This window comes from Carcharhinus amblyrhynchos, unplaced genomic scaffold (genome assembly GCF_965287045.1).
Source record: "Carcharhinus amblyrhynchos unplaced genomic scaffold, sCarAmb.v2.hapA scaffold_970, whole genome shotgun sequence".
Classification (NCBI taxonomy): Eukaryota; Metazoa; Chordata; class Chondrichthyes; order Carcharhiniformes; family Carcharhinidae; genus Carcharhinus; species Carcharhinus amblyrhynchos.
In genome coordinates this window covers 33,512-49,480 of record NW_027650710.1, presented here as the reverse complement: position 1 = coordinate 49,480, position 15,969 = coordinate 33,512, and the positions used below count along the sequence as shown (strand labels likewise).

Below are 15,969 nucleotides of genomic sequence, written 5' to 3'. Positions count from 1 at the left end.
CTCCTCCCTCCCTCCCCCTCCCCATCCTCCTCCCTCCCCCTCCTCCTCCCTCACCCCCATCCTCCTCCCTCCCTCCCTATCCTCCTCCCTCCCTCCCCCTCCCTCCCCATCCTCCTCCCTCCCTCCCCCTCCCCCTCCCTCCCCATCCTCCTCCTTACCCCCTCTGCATTCTCCTCCCTCCCTCCCTGCATTCTCCTCACTCCCCCCTCCCCATCCTCCTCCCTCACTCCCCCCTCCCCATCCTCCTCCCTCCTCCTTCTCCATCTCTCCCTCTCTTTCCCCTCCTCCCCTCAGCCCAAGAACATTGTGACCAATGCTTGGGCCTCACACAGCTGCCTTGGACTGTCCTGATGTCTCTGCGCCATCCCTCAGATAGAATGGAGAAAGCAGCTGTTTGGGAAAGCTGAAAAGAGTGACATGTTGCTGCAGCTATTAACACACTTGGGGTTGTTCAGTAAGTGCTGCCTAATCGTGGAATCACCTCTAATGGGAGACATTTTGTTTAGATGTTGCAAGCTCAGGCAGATTGGATTACGATCTGTACTCTGCTATCATGACCAACCAAAGGAACTTGCTGCTTGTTTTAATCAGCCAGTCATTGTGATTTATAATCTAACTACCTGACGTTACACTGGCAGTGAGATTCATACACCACGTTGCTTAGTTGTGTGGTAGGCAGATTACCTTTTTAGACTGATGGCTGCATCCTGTTAGTAGAAAATACCAATTATGTAGTCACTGCATAGTAACAGTGTGAAATAGCTTGCTTGACCTGTTGTTGAAAGTTTTGAGATTCTTTGCCTTTCCAGTGTATTTGAGGTAAACAAGGCACTTTTCTGGTCTGATGATGGCAGCCTCTGACCCAATTGTGAATTTGCACAATGCAGAGCGAACAATGATCTGATCAGGATAGCCATTGTCCCACAGGATAGATTTGATGAGCTCTATTTCTGTACCAAGCTTGCAAAGTGAGTAAGTGCTAGGCCCCTATTTCAAGACTGCTGATAAAACCAGTCTTGTAGCACGCGGAGTTGTTTTAAACAATAATCTAAGATACATACCACCAAGGCAGTGCAGATAGGGCCATAGACAATGTATAGGAGGTGAGTGTCTATTCTCATCCAGCAGCTAGAGGGAAGGAAAGAACAGATTCACACCCTGATAAAGGTCAATCCCCAGACACTGCCCAGACGCTGCCCGAACACTGCCCAGATGCTGCCCAAACAGTGCCCAGGCACTGCCCATACACTGCCCAAACGCTGCCCAAACACTGCCCAGACAGTGCCCAGACACTGCCCAAACGCTGCCCAGACACACCAGTATCAAACTGATCCTGGCGAATTACACATTCACAAGGTCATGTCCTCAATCTGTTTGTGTAGATGTGATTAGCTGTTCCTACAGGACGTGCCCTGGTTGGCCCCCAGAGAGTGAGAATTTCAACTGGAAACAGGGCTGGAACCAATGGAGGAGAGTCTGAGCTGGAGAGAGAAATGGAGAGGGCTGATACTCCCTGTACAGGGATTACAAAGTGGGGGGAGGAAGAGATAAAGGACCATATTGAGGTGGAAATTGTGTGTGTGTGTGTGAGTGAGTGTGTGTGATAGTGTGTGTGAGAGTGCGTTTGTGAGAGAGTGTGAGTGTGTGTGTGAGTGTGTGTGTGTGAGTGTGAGAGTGAGTGTGTGTGTGAGAGAGAATGTGTGAGTGCATGTTTGTGTTGGATATATATGTATGCGAGAGAGTGTGAGAGAATGAGTGTGAGTGAGTGCAAGTGTGTGTTTGTGTGTGGATATATATATATATATGTGTGTGTGAGAGAAAGTGAGTGAATGTGAGACAGTGACTGAGTGTGAGAGAGTGAGTGAATATATAAACATACATATACATGAGAGAGTGTGAGTGCGAGTGTGCAAGTGAGTGTGAGTAAGTGTATATGTACATACATACATATGTGAGAGACAGAGAGAGAGAGCGCGAGGGCGAGAGAGAGAGCGCGAGGGCGAGAGAGAGAGCGCGAGGGCGAGAGAGAGAGCGCGAGAGAGAGCGCAAGGGAGAGAGAGAGGGTGAGAGAGAGTGCAGAAGAGCAAGAACACGAGAGCGCAAGTGAGCCCCGCAGTGGTAGCGTCACTGAGCCAGATACAAAACAAAGAACAACAAAGAACAAAGAACAACACAGCACGGGAAACAGGCCCTTCGGCCCAACGAGCCCGCGCCGCCGTCCCACTGTCTCAGTGACCTATTCATGATTTTAGTCTACGCCTAATGTGCGAGGATCAGGGAGGTCCAATTTAGGGACAATTTAGTACCCAATCAATCAGCCTAAAAGCACATCTTTGGGGATGTGGGAGGAAACCGGAGCACCCGGAGGAAACCCACGCAACCACGGGGAGAACGTGCAAACTCCCACAGACACCGGCCCAAATCCATGTGTCCGCACAGCAACAGAGATAGTCTCTGAGCTGTCATGTTGCCCTCGAGATGGTCCAGTTTAAGCACACTAACGACATGAAGCAATAGGCAACTCCTGAAGCAACGTCCAAGAGCAGCCCACTACAACCTGCCGCCTGCATGCCCCTTGCTGGACTTAAATGCCTGTGGAGACAAAAAAATTCATTATTAAACAGACTGTAACATCCCTGAGGCAAAAACGTAATCCCAAGCCTACAATGTTTAGTAAGGCCTGCTATATCCCCCTATATGTAGACCACTCATGTGGCTGTCTAAGTGACTCTTAAACAACCCTAGCGTGCCTGCTTCCACCACCTTACTCGGCAGTGCATTCCACACCCCCACTACCCTTTGCGTGAAAAACTGCCCTCTAATATTTGTCTTATACCTAGCCCCCCTCACCCTAAGCCCGTGAAGATGTTCCGGGTTTGAGTCCCAGCCCATACTGCAGCCAAACAGGTTGACTCAGCTTGCAAAATCCTTCCAAACATGCCAATGGCTGGCGGTAAGAGCGGGCGAGACTCCTGGTCAGTGACGCTTGATGTGGAACAGCGTCCCCTCAAGCTAAAAGCCCCTGGTGACAGATTAGCATCCTGTTCCTAGAAATCCTAGCAATGAAAATAGAGGAAAATTTGTCTTAGAATCCATCTGTACATGTTTACATATTAAGGAGCAATTTGAGCATGGCCAATCCACCTAACCCGCACATCTTTCAGACAGTGGGAGGAAACCGGAGCACCTGGAGGAAACCCACACAGACACAGGGAGAATGTACAAACTCTGCACACAGACAGTGACCCGAGCTGGGAATTGAACCTGGCTCCCTGGCACTGTGTGTGTGTGTGTGTGTGTGTGTGTGTGTGTGTGTGTGTGTGTGTGTGTGTGTGTGTGTGTGTGTGTGTGAGGCAGCAGTGCTAGCCACTGTGCCATCCATTCCACACAAAAACAGAAATCTCAATTGGACCCTTCAGCGCTTGGGGCCACAAAGAGTCAAACAGCTTTTCCTAGCAGGACGGCAAACAGGGTGGAGGTGGTTTGGGTCATGGGGTCAGGGAGAGACACTGTCCACCATCTTGTGTGACCATTAAGAGGGCATTTGGATCAGGACTGCACAAGAACACGGAGAGGTTTGCAGGGATTGGATTGGAAATAGAACACAGAAACCCTACAGTGCAGAAGGAGGCCCTTCAGCCCATCGAGTCTGCACCGAACACAATCTCACCCAGGCCCTACCCCCATATCCCTACATATCATACCCACTAATCCCTCTAACATCTCTGGACAGTAAGGGGCAATTTCTTAACATGGCCAATCAACCTAACCCGCACATCTCTGAAATGTTGGAAAGACTGTCAGATTAATCCCAAATCAGCAGAATGGAACAGGGGAGGCCCATTGTCACAGAGCCCCAACAATCAGGGCCAACTTCAGCCTCACCCCAAACAGTGTCCCCAAAATGTCTGAACATCATCCCAATCCTGACTCCTGAGCATGATCCAGAATTCCCGATCCCAACACCCCCACCAGCAACACTAGCCACTGTCATCCTGATCACCGGAGTCAAATCCCAGTCCCACACAGAATTCCACTCTCCCCAGCATCAGCTCCATCCCAAATATCCACTCGGCGTTATTCCCCCTCTCCCCCTGCTTTTTCCTTCATTCCCTGCCCAGTTTCTGCTCCTCCCGATTCCCATTTTAACCACTCTGCTTGAGGGTGGTTTGGCCTGACTCCATTTTGTGGGATTCTCCCACACAAAGCATTTCCCTTGGACAGGGATATCTCCCAGTTACAACACCCACTTCTTGCCTGGGGCCTGAGATCAGCAAATGGAAGAAGTTCCTACTTGTCATTGAAGTAGTTGCTCCTGGCCGCTGCGTGAATGATCACTGGAACCAATGGGAAGCCTGGAAAGAGACACAGTGTCAATATCCAGCCGCAATCGACAAACTGGACCAGGAACAACTGTCCACCTACAGGGTCAGCTCAGCACCAAAAAACATCACGGGCCACTCGATCAAACTTTAACTATAAACGCTATACTTCCAACAAAATTCTTTCTTTATTTGTGGGACACGGGCCTCGTTGGCTGGGCCAGCATTTATTGCCCATCCCTAGTTACCCTTGGAGGGCAGTTGAGAGTCAACCACATTGCTGTGACTCTGGAATAGGCCAGACCCAGGTAAGGACGGCAGATTTCCTTCCCTAAAGGACATTAGTGACCCAGATGGGTTTTTCCAACAATGGTTTCGTGGTCATCAGTAGATTCTTAATTCCAGGTTTATTTTATAGAATTCAAATTCCATTAACCTACATGGTGGGATTCGAAACCAGGTCCCCAGAACATTCACTGAGTTTCTGGATTAATAGCCTAGCGATAATACCACTAGGCCATCGCATCCCCATAAGTTTTATATGCAGAATATTCCAAACATGTACAACACGGTAAGACTAGATTACAATGTGACAGCTCCTCTGGACTCCCAGGATCCAGCTGCTAATCCCTCCTCGAGGGTTCACACCCTCCTGCCAGTTGGTCAGCTGCCCACTGGGGCAGGATCCTCACCGGTGTTGTGACCCTCGAATGCCACCCCCCCCAACCCCCTCCTCTCCACCACCACCACCACCCACACCACTCTTCGAGGGCCACATTACAACAGAAATGGTGAGAATGTGCAATGAGAAATGAAGGACAGGAACCACACAATGTGAAGGGAGGAGCGATCACCTCCATCTTACAGATAGGCAAGCGTTAGACAGGCCAGGAGCAGCCACCAAGGAGACACCTGGCTGCCGGTGGCAGAATGAGAAAGCAGAACGGGATGGAGATCCTGGATATCAACAAACGACCCAAGCCCCTCCCACACCATCTCACCACTCACCCTCCATCGCCCGCATCACTTCCACCAGTGCCAACTGAGTTGGCATTACCCACCTTCTGTGACATGCTCAATTCCTTTTAATCTGATTGATTATTGTCCCATGTATTGGGATACAGTGAAAAGTATTGTTTCTTGTGCGCTATACAGACAAAGCATACCGTTCATAGAGTACAGAGGGGAGAAGGAAAGGAGAGAGTGCAGAATGTAATGTTACAGTCATAGCTAGGGTGTCGAGAAAGATCAACTTAATGCGAAGTAGGTCCATTCAAAAGTCTGACGGCAGCAGGGAAGAAGCCGTTCTTGAGTCAGTTGATACGTGGCCTCAGACTTTTGTATCTTTTTCCTGATGGAAGAAGGTGGAAGAGAGAATGTCCGGGGTGTGGAGGGTCCTTAATTATGCTGGCTGCTTTTCCCGAGGCAGCGGGAAGTGTAGACGGAGTCAATAGATGAGAGGCTGGTTTACGTGATGGATTGGGCTACATTCACTACCCTTTGTAGTTTCTTGTGGTCTTGGGCAGAGCAGGAGCCCATACCAAGCTGTGATACAACCAGAAAGAATGCTTTCTACGGTACATCTATAAAGGTTGGTGAGAGTCGTAGCTGACATGCCAAATTTCCTTAGTCTTCTGAGAAAGTACAGGCATTGGTGGGGCTTTCTTAACCATAGTGTGGGCATGGGAGGGACCAGGACAGGTTGTTGGCGATCTGGGCATCTAGAAACTTGAGTGTCCCCATTGATGTAGACAGGGACACATTCTCCTTTACGTTTCCTGAAATCGATGACAATCTCTTTTGTTTTGTTGACATTGAGGGAGAGATTATTGTTGCTGCACCAGTTCAGATTCTCTATCTCATTCCTGTATTCTGTCTCGTCAGTGTTTGAGATCCGACCCCATTACGGTGATGTCGTGAGCAAACTTGAAAATTGAATTGAAGGGGAATTTGGCCACACAGTCAGAGGTGTATAAGGAGTATAGTAGGGGGCTGAGAATACAGCCTTGTGGGGCACCAGTGTTGAGGGTGATTGTGGAGGAGGTGTTGTTGCCTTTCCTCATAACACATCCTGCCAGGAATCTCACTCACCATTTCATCCCATCAGGTCCCAGGCAACCGCCCGCCCGCACTCACATTCCCATCATCACCAGGGGCATACACACCTCCAAGTTACTTGACTGTCTGCCCACCATGCACCCCTCACAAGAGGGTGCACAGATGCCAGCAAGGACCAGAGGGGGATTGTTGAAGGTTCTGCAAAGGAGGGAGGAGGTGATAATGAATCTTTCAGCCTCATCTCTCGCACAGAACAAGCTTGGTGACCCTCTGAACATCGGCTACCCCTGAACTGAGCTTCAATCAGCATTGGAAAAGCTCCAGTACTTGCTGTCGTCCCTTCCTGATCTGAGGCCATCACACGGTGACTATGAGCTGCTCCCCAGAGAGGGCAAAGTCCCCTCAGAGGCAGGCACTCCATCACATCAAACAGTGCAGGGGAAACTGCACACCCTGCCCCTTGGTTAGACTTCTGTTTCAGATAAGTGCAAGCGTACTTGGCAATGTTCACAGCAGAGGGTGGGCGGGTGCAGAAAGGACAGTTTATTGTGTACCCAGTGGGCACTGCCCTCTCAAGCATGGCTGGTGAGCCTGAGATGCAGACTCCCTGGGGCCATGCAGGGAAGCAGAGGGAGGTATCGACAATGCCGCCACACCCCCTGTCTGCAGCAGACAGGATGGGCGGGAGAAACTCAAAGACATGTGGGTTGATGTGGCACTTAGCGTCACTCTGTCATCCCCGCGGGGAGCGTGCAGTGAAGCCCCCTGGGAAATTGAGCAGTGCGGCGCTCCCTCGGCACTGACCCTCCGACAGTGCGGCGCTCCCTCGGCACTGACCCTCCGACAGTGCGGCGCTCCCTCGGCACTGACCCTCCGACAGTGCGGCGCTCCCTCGGCACTGACCCTCCGACAGTGCGGCGCTCCCTCGGCACTGACCCTCCGACAGTGCGGCGCTCCCTCGGCACTGACCCTCCGACAGTGCGGCGCTCCCTCGGCACTGACCCTCCGACAGTGCGGCGCTCCCTCGGCACTGACCCTCCGACAGTGCGGCGCTCCCTCGGCACTGACCCTCCGACAGTGCGGCGCTCCCTCGGCACTGACCCTCCGACAGTGCGGCGCTCCCTCGGCACTGACCCTCCGACAGTGCGGCGCTCCCTCAGCACTGACCCTCCGACAGTGCGGCGCTCCCTCGGCACTGACCCTCCGACAGTGCGGCGCTCCCTCGGCACTGACCCTCCGACAGTGCGGCGCTCCCTCGGCACTGACCCTCCGACAGTGCGGCGCTCCCTCGGCACTGACCCTCCGACAGTGCGGCGCTCCCTCGGCACTGACCCTCCGACAGTGCGGCGCTCCCTCGGCACTGACCCTCCGACAGTGCGGCGCTCCCTCGGCACTGACCCTCCGACAGTGCGGCGCTCCCTCGGCACTGACCCTCCGACAGTGCGGCACTCCCTCGGCACTGACCCTCCGACAGTGCGGCACTCCCTCGGCACTGACCCTCCGACAGTGCGGCACTCCCTCGGCACTGACCCTCCGACAGTGCGGCACTCCCTCGGCACTGACCCTCCGACAGTGCGGCACTCCCTCGGCACTGACCCTCTGACAGTGCGGGGCTCCCTCAGCACTGCAGTGAGTGTCAGCCTGGATTCTTTTGTCAGTAATGGTGGTGGAGGTGGATTCGATAGGGTCTTTTAAGACACTTTTAGATAAATACATGGAACTTAGTAAGATAGAGGGTTATAGATAAGCCTAGTAATCTCTAAGGTAGGGACATGTGCGGCACAACTTTGTGGGCTGAAGGGCCTGTATTGTGCTGTAGTTTTTCTGTGTCTTGGAGCGAGACTTGAACCCAGCACCTTCTAACTCGGGGTTCAGCATCTGACCGCATTTCACCCCCAGAATCAGCTGGCCTGTTGCAAACCTCATTGTGGAACTTTTTGCCTTCAGGCACTGAGCCCATTCACTGGACACATTCCTCCAGCCCCAGAGCAAAACTTCACATGAACTGGCCCATGAATGACCACGCAGTGTGTAATGTGCTCTGTGAATGACTGGGTGCTGCTGGGGAGGGTGCTGGGGATGGGGCTCACAGAGAAGGGACAATGTTATCTGGAGTTCCAAACATCCTCCCTCGGGGACAAACATGTTGTGCAAGTGCGCAATGACATCACAACGTGCGCCTGGCGTCACACTGGGTGATTTTATACACATTCAGACAGAACTTCAGACAGAAAATGTTGCTTTTTGTGTTTGAATCTCAATGAAAAAAGCACTTGTCCCAATTTGGAGTGAAAGATTTGAGTGTGGCCTGTGAGTACTGCATTGCTGACGATACCTACCCCATCCAAGGATGTAGTACCAGAGTAACCTCTGCTCCTCCACAAATACAGCCACGATGATGAGCGTGTGCAGGTAGATCCCCTCACAAAGCATCCAGAAGTAATTACAGCCCGTCAGGTACAGGTGAATGAAGTGTAACACCTTGCATCCAACCTGCAGACAGGACACACACGCAGACACATCACAGGCAGCTCCGCGAGGATCCGATATCGCTGAAAGCAAACACTGCAGCGAGAGAGCCATAGCACAACTCGCTAACTCCTCAAACCATTTACAATCCGAGCAACAGAGACAGAAAGGAGAAACATTTGCAGAGATCCCACGGCATCCACAATCCCACTCCTGCCTGAGCCAATGTCAAACAACAAATCATCCTGCAGAACAAGCAGATGGCTCACTCTGTATCTAACCCCGTGCTGTACCTGTCCTGGGAGTGTTTGATGGGGGGACAGTGTAGAGGGAGCTTTACTCTGTATCTAACCCCGTGCTGTACCTGTCCTGGGCGTGTTTGATGGGGACAGTGTAGAGGGAGCTTTACTCTGTATCTAACCCCGTGCTGTACCTGTCCTGGGAGTGTTTGATGGGGGGGACAGTGTAGAGGGATGTTTACTCTGTATCTAACCCCATGCTGTACCTGTCCTGGGAGTGTTTGATGGGGGGACAGTGTAGAGGGAGCTTTACTCTGTATCTAACCCCGTGCTGTACCTGTCCTGGGCGTGTTTGATGGGGACAGTGTAGAGGGAGCTTTACTCTGTATCTAACCCCGTGCTGTACCTGTCCTGGGAGTGTTTGATGGCGGGGACAGTGTAGAGGGAGCTTTACTCTGTATCTAACCCCATGCTGTACCTGTCCTGGGAATGTTTGATGGGGACAGTGTAGAGGGAGCTTTACTCTGTATCTAACCCCATGCTGTACCTGTCCTGGGAGTGTTTGATGGGTGGGACAGTGTAGAGGGAGCTTTACTCTGTATCTAACCCCATGCTGTACCTGTCCTGGGAGTGTTTGATGGGGACAGTGTAGAGGGAGCTTTACTCTGTATCTAACCCCATGCTGTACCTGTCCTGGGAGTGTTTGATGGGTGGGACAGTGTAGAGGGAGCTTTACTCTGTATCTAACCCCGTGCTGTACCTGTCCTGGGAGTGTTTGATGGGGGGGACAGTGTAGAGGGAGCTTTACTCTGTATCTAACCCCGTGCTGTACCTGTCCTGGGAGTGTTTGATGGGGACAGTGTAGAGGGAGCTTTACTCTGTATCTAACCCCGTGCTGTACCTGTCCTGGGAGTGTTTGATGGGTGGGACAGTGTAGAGGGATGTTTACTCTGTATCTAACCCCGTGCTGTACCTGTCCTGGGAGTGTTTGATGGGGGGACAGTGTAGAGGGAGCTTTACTCTGTATCTAACCCCGTGCTGTACCTGTCCTGGGAGTGTTTGATGGGGGACAGTGTAGAGGGAGCTTTACTCTGTATCTAACCCCGTGCAGTACCTGTCCTGGGAGTTTTATATCTGTGTGTCAGCCTCATTTTGTTGTGGGCTTTCTTCCTCATCATCGATTGAATGAGAGTTGAAATGAACATTGTTTTGTAAACGTGCCAGGATTGGCTGTTTCTGAGTGATGTATTCTTCATTGGGGGCAGTTACTGAACTGAATTTTGCTGCTAGCTAACATGGCCCCTGATTTATCGCAACAGGGCTCGCAGTTAACCTTTGACCTTTAATCTTTTGTGGGGCTGCCATTGCGTTTCAGCGCAAGTCATTAGCGCAGGTTGGGGCTTCGCAAGAAAATATTTCAGATTGTAAGGTCTGACTGCACAGTCTTATTGTTGCCGCTGTTCTCTTCAGTATGCTGTGCAGCTCCTGCTAATAACAGGGTAAATCAGAAGATAACAACTGTCTTACGGTCAACCAAAATATTTGAGGTGTGACAGCACGTGTTGCTCTCGGTTGTCACCTTGATGCTGAAATGTACTTTAAAGCATTTCAGACTTACAGGATTCTGATCAACTAGATCCTGGTTGTTGGGTACTGTCAGCCACATGATGGTGACGATGGAGTTGAGGATGTACGACAGGAAGAGGCTTTTGTGCAGCGAGACTCTCTGGCAGCTGAGACTCCTGCAGGGTGAAACAAGGTTCTGTTTTAGAGTCAGTGTGAGATAGCCCAGGCAGTATTTGTCTGCTTCCTGGTTGCAAAAGCCAACAACGCAAGCGTTGACACAACCTCACAGATCATCCAGTGACGCTTGATGCAACATGTGAGGGTCATGAGGACACACTGAGCTTTGCTGTGATGCCTCAACTGGTCAACTAGCCCAGTAACACATATGTGGAAACTTCTGATCAGAGCACAGACCAGGCTCATTCATTGCCTTTCCCTAATTACTTGGTCATTTCAGAGGAGTGACTGTAGCTCTGGAGTCACGGCCACTTTGGAGTCACACATAGACCAGATTTCCTTCCCTAAAGGACATTAATGAACTAGATGGGTTTTTCCGACAATGGTTTCATGGCCATCACTTGACTTTTAAAAATTCAGTCATCTACCATGGTGGGATTCGAACCCGGGTCCCCACATCATTACCCTCAGTCTCAGGATTGCTAGTCCAGTGACAATACTGGACACCACCACGTTCCCCTTGGTAACTGAGTCAAGATTCTTTTATTCATTCGGGGATGTGGGTATCACTGGTTAGGCCAGCACTTAGTGCTCATCCCCAACTGCCCCTTGGGAAGAGGAGTGAGCCGCCACCTTGAACCCACTGCTGTCCATGTGGTATCGTCCAGGATTGTTATTGGACATCAGTCAGTCCATGTGGGGTAGGTACACCCACAGTGCTGTTAGGGAGGGAGTTCCAGGATTGTTATTGGACATCAGTCAGTCCATGTGGTGTAGGTACACCCACAGTGCTGTTAGGGAGGGAGTTCCAGGATTGTTATTGGACATCAGTCAGTCCATGTGGTGTAGGTACACCCACAGTACTGTTAGGGAGGGAGTTCCAGGATTGTTATTGGATATCAGTCAGTCCGTGTGGTGTAGGTACACCCACAGTGCTGTTAGGGAGGGAGTTCCGGGGTTTTGACCCAGCGACAGTGAAAGAACAGTGATATATTTCCAAGTCAGGATGGTGTGTGGCTTGGAGGGGACCCTCCAGGTGGGGGTGTTCCCAGGTATCTGCTGCCCTTGTCCTTCTAGATGGAAGTGGTCATGTGTTTGGAAGGTGCTGTCTAAGGAGCCTTGGTGAGTTCCTGTAGACGGTACACACAGCTATCACTGTGTGCGGGTGGTGGAAGGAGTGAACCTTTGTGTTTGGGGGGCTGCTCTGTCCTGGAGGGTGCCGACCTTCTTGAGTGTTGATGGAGTTGCAGCCATCCAGACAAGCGGAGAGTATTTGCAGCCTGATTGGCTGAATGTTGTGCATGGTTTTGAGACAAGGGCAGTGTGGACAGCGGCTAGCTCGGGTGACCCTTCACCGGGATTTAGCCGAGGGCCAACAGCTCCCGAAACAAGAAGCCTGACAATCCGGGAGCTGCATCTGGAGGTAAAATCCCGCCATTACCCCCACATTGTTCAGAAAAGGCTCAGGGCCTGGTTCCCTGGGCTGATCTTGGGCCTCCTGCACAGCTCTGTGCTCAGAAAGGGCCTGTCACAAATGTTTGCTCCCGTGCTTTATCCTCATGAATCAGACAGGAAGAGGAGAACAGCAGAAATGTTTTGCATTGTGTTTCCTGGAATTGGAATTGTGATGATCAAGAAGAATTACGGGAAACGTTACAAAACACAATTGTGCTGACAGCAAGGCTGGCGAGAAAATAGAATTCTCCGCCAAAGAGTTACTGGAAACAGAGGAATCGGAAAGGATGTGGGGAGAGGGGGAGAGTGGGATTAGACTGGGTGGGATATTAAAGGGTGCAGGGAGTGAGGGGGAGAGTGGGATTAGACTGGGTGGGATATTAAAGGGTGCGGGGAGTGAGGGGGATTAGACTGGGTGGGATATTAAAGGGTGCGGGGAGAGGGGGAGAGTGGGATTAGACTGGGTGGGATATTAAAGGGTGCGGGGAGAGGGGGAGAGTGGGATTAAACTGGGTGGGATATTAAAGGGTGCGGGGAGTGAGGAGGGGAGAGTGGGATTAGACTGGGTGGGATATTAAAGGGTGCGGGGAGTGAGGGGGAGAGTGGGATTAAACTGGGTGGGATATTAAAGGGTGCGGGGAGTGAGGGGGAGAGTGGGATTAGACTGGGTGGGATATTAAAGGGTGCGGGGAGTGAGGGGGAGAGTGGGATTAGACTGGGTGGGATATTAAAGGGTGCGGGGACTGAGGGGGAGTGAGGGATTAGACTGGGTGGGATATTAAAGGGTGCGGGGAGTGAGTGGGATTAGACTGGGTGGGATATTAAAGGGTGCAGGGAGTGAGGGGGAGAGTGGGATTAGACTGGGTGGGATATTAAAGGGTGCGGGGAGTGAGGGGGAGAGTGGGATTAGACTGGGTGGGATATTAAAGGATGCGGGGACTGAGGGGGAGTGAGGGATTAGACTGGGTGGGATATTAAAGGGTGTGGGGACTGACGGGGAGTGAGGGATTAGACTGGGTGGGATATTAAAGGGTGCGGGGACTGAGGGGTTAGACTGGGTGGGATATTAAAGGGTGCGGGGACTGAGGGGTTAGACTGGGTGGGATATTAAAGGGTGCGGGGACTGAGGGGTTAGACTGGGTGGGATATTAAAGGGTGCGGGGACTGAGGGGTTAGACTGGGTGGGATATTAAAGGGTGCGGGGACTGAGGGGTTAGACTGGGTGGGATATTAAAGGGTGCGGGGACTGAGGGGTTAGACTGGGTGGGATATTAAAGGGTGCGGGGACTGAGGGGTTAGACTGGGTGGGATATTAAAGGGTGCGGGACTGAGGGGTTAGACTGGGTGGGATATTAAAGGGTGCGGGACTGAGGGGTTAGACTGGGTGGGATATTAAAGGGTGCGGGACTGAGGGGTTAGACTGGGTGGGATATTAAAGGGTGCGGGGACTGAGGGGTTAGACTGGGTGGGATATTAAAGGGTGCGGGGACTGAGGGGTTAGACTGGGTGGGATATTAAAGGGTGTGGGGACTGAGGGGTTAGACTGGGTGGGATATTAAAGGGTGCGGGGAGTGAGGGGTTAGACTGGGTGGGATATTAAAGGGTGCGGGACTGAGGGGTTAGACTGGGTGGGATATTAAAGGGTGCGGGGACTGAGGGGTTAGACTGGGTGGGATATTAAAGGGTGCGGGGACTGAGGGGTTAGACTGGGTGGGATATTAAAGGGTGTGGGGACTGAGGGGTTAGACTGGGTGGGATATTAAAGGGTGCGGGGAGTGAGGGGTTAGACTGGGTGGGATATTAAAGGGTGCGGGACTGAGGGGTTAGACTGGGTGGGATATTAAAGGGTGCGGGGACTGAGGGGTTAGACTGGGTGGGATATTAAAGGGTGCGGGGAGTGAGGGGTTAGACTGGGTGGGATATTAAAGGGTGCGGGGACTGATGGGTTAGACTGGGTGGGATAATTTATTATGAACTGTGAAATTGTCTTGTTTACAGCTTGCAATATCTTTTGCGGACATTCAATTTTGAGCAGGTGCTTCAGTTTGGCAGAGTTGAAGGAGTCAGGTTTCCAGTGTGCAAACTCCAGACAGACAGTGACCCAAGCCGAGGATTGAACCCGGGTCTCTGGCACTGTCAGACAGCAGTGCTAACCCACTGTGCCACCGAGTGGCAGGAATTGAAGTGATTCCTTGATTGATGTGAGGCCATGTTCCCCTGGCAGTTGACACAGTGAACAGCCCGGGCACCTGACCATCGGGGACACAGGCTGTTGGCACACTTCACTCTGGCGAATAAAGGCAGACGCAACTTCCCATGATTCCCAACAGGAAGATGCCACACCTGACAGGGATCTGTTTTGATAGGTTGGTTGCATTTAAAAATGTTCCGGATGGATTGCCAGGGTCTTGGGCATTTTCACTGACAGCAGTCTGCTTACAAACTGGTTTTCCCGAGAGGTTGAATGCTGACATTTCATTGGATGCAGCTCCCATTAGTTCATGGCCACTCTAGTGGAAGGATTGAGGCGTGAAGAAGGAAGAGTGGCTTTGAAAATGGGATTGAACTCCTCACTTTTACCATCCAACAGAAATAAATAGACAGAGAGCCATTTCCCGAGAATGCCTACAGTGCAGAAGGAGGCCATTCAGCCCATCGAGTCTGCACCAAATCTCCAACAGAGTATTTTACCCAGGCCCAATGCACATTTCCCATGGGCGTTCCAACTAACCCGCACAACTTTGGACTGTGGGAGGAAACATGGTGAGAACATACAAACGTCACACACGCAGTGACCCAAGCCAGGAGATTGAACCCGGGTTCCTGGCACTGTGAGGCAGCAGTGCTAACCACTGAGCCATCGTGCCGTGAGGGAAAATACTATTTCTCAGGAATCACTCCAGTTCCTGCCAGTCAGTGGCACAGTGGTTAGCACTGCTGTCTGACAGCACCAGGGACCTGGCTTCAATTCCCAGCTCAGGTCGCTGTCTGTGTGGAGTCTGCACATTCTCCCCGTGTCTGCGTGGATTTCCTCCAGGTGCTCTGGTTTCCTCCCACAGTCTGAAAGACATGCTGGTTAGGGGGCATTGACCCCGAAAAGGTGCTGGAGTTTGGCGACTCGGGGAATTTCACAATAACTTCATTTTAGTGTTAATGTAAGCCTCACTTGTAACTAATAAATGAACTTAGTTCTGTGCCCGTCCCAGGTTTTTCCAGTCTGCTCCTCAAATTTAATGAACAGACCAGGTTAAAAAGCAACTGGGGGATGCCCTGTCCTTCTCCAGCCAGGGAGATGGATGACCACACTCTACACATCCCAGTCCAACAGATTTCCTGGTTGAAATGTTTACCAAGTATCAACTTACTTGAAGTAGAAGAATATACAAAGAGAAAGCAGCAAACACACGATTGAGATTCCATGACCTGTAATGGCCAAATAATACTGGTTCCACACTGTCTGCAAAGACACAAGCAGTAAAATTAGACCGTCACCGGCAAGGTTAAAAAAAGCAGCAACTTATAGTTCCAGTTTAACAGTTTCACTAACCAATTTCCTCTCCTCAAAGCAGTTTGGGAGTCTCAATCCAGCTCACTGTCGTGCCAGCTCATCACTGAGTCACAAGAAAAACACAGATTGAGAATCCACCACAACTCAATTAACAAGCAACATTCCGCAATGTATG

The 15,969-nt window shown here is 51.4% G+C and overlaps 1 protein-coding gene across 1 annotated transcript in view; it reads right to left on the bottom strand.

The window, feature by feature from the left end:
* Positions 1 to 992: 992 nt before the first annotated feature.
* Positions 993 to 15,969, bottom strand: part of LOC145340384 (calcitonin gene-related peptide type 1 receptor-like) — a 48,072-nt gene continuing 33,095 nt past the window's right edge. The window contains exons 6-10 of the mRNA XM_080184847.1: positions 15,652 to 15,743; positions 10,707 to 10,830; positions 8,720 to 8,873; positions 4,295 to 4,355; positions 993 to 1,128 (exon numbers count right to left, since the gene is read on the bottom strand). Of these exons, the coding sequence (XP_080040973.1) occupies positions 993 to 1,128; positions 4,295 to 4,355; positions 8,720 to 8,873; positions 10,707 to 10,830; positions 15,652 to 15,743 (567 nt within the window). The remainder of the gene's footprint in view (positions 1,129 to 4,294; positions 4,356 to 8,719; positions 8,874 to 10,706; positions 10,831 to 15,651; positions 15,744 to 15,969) is intronic.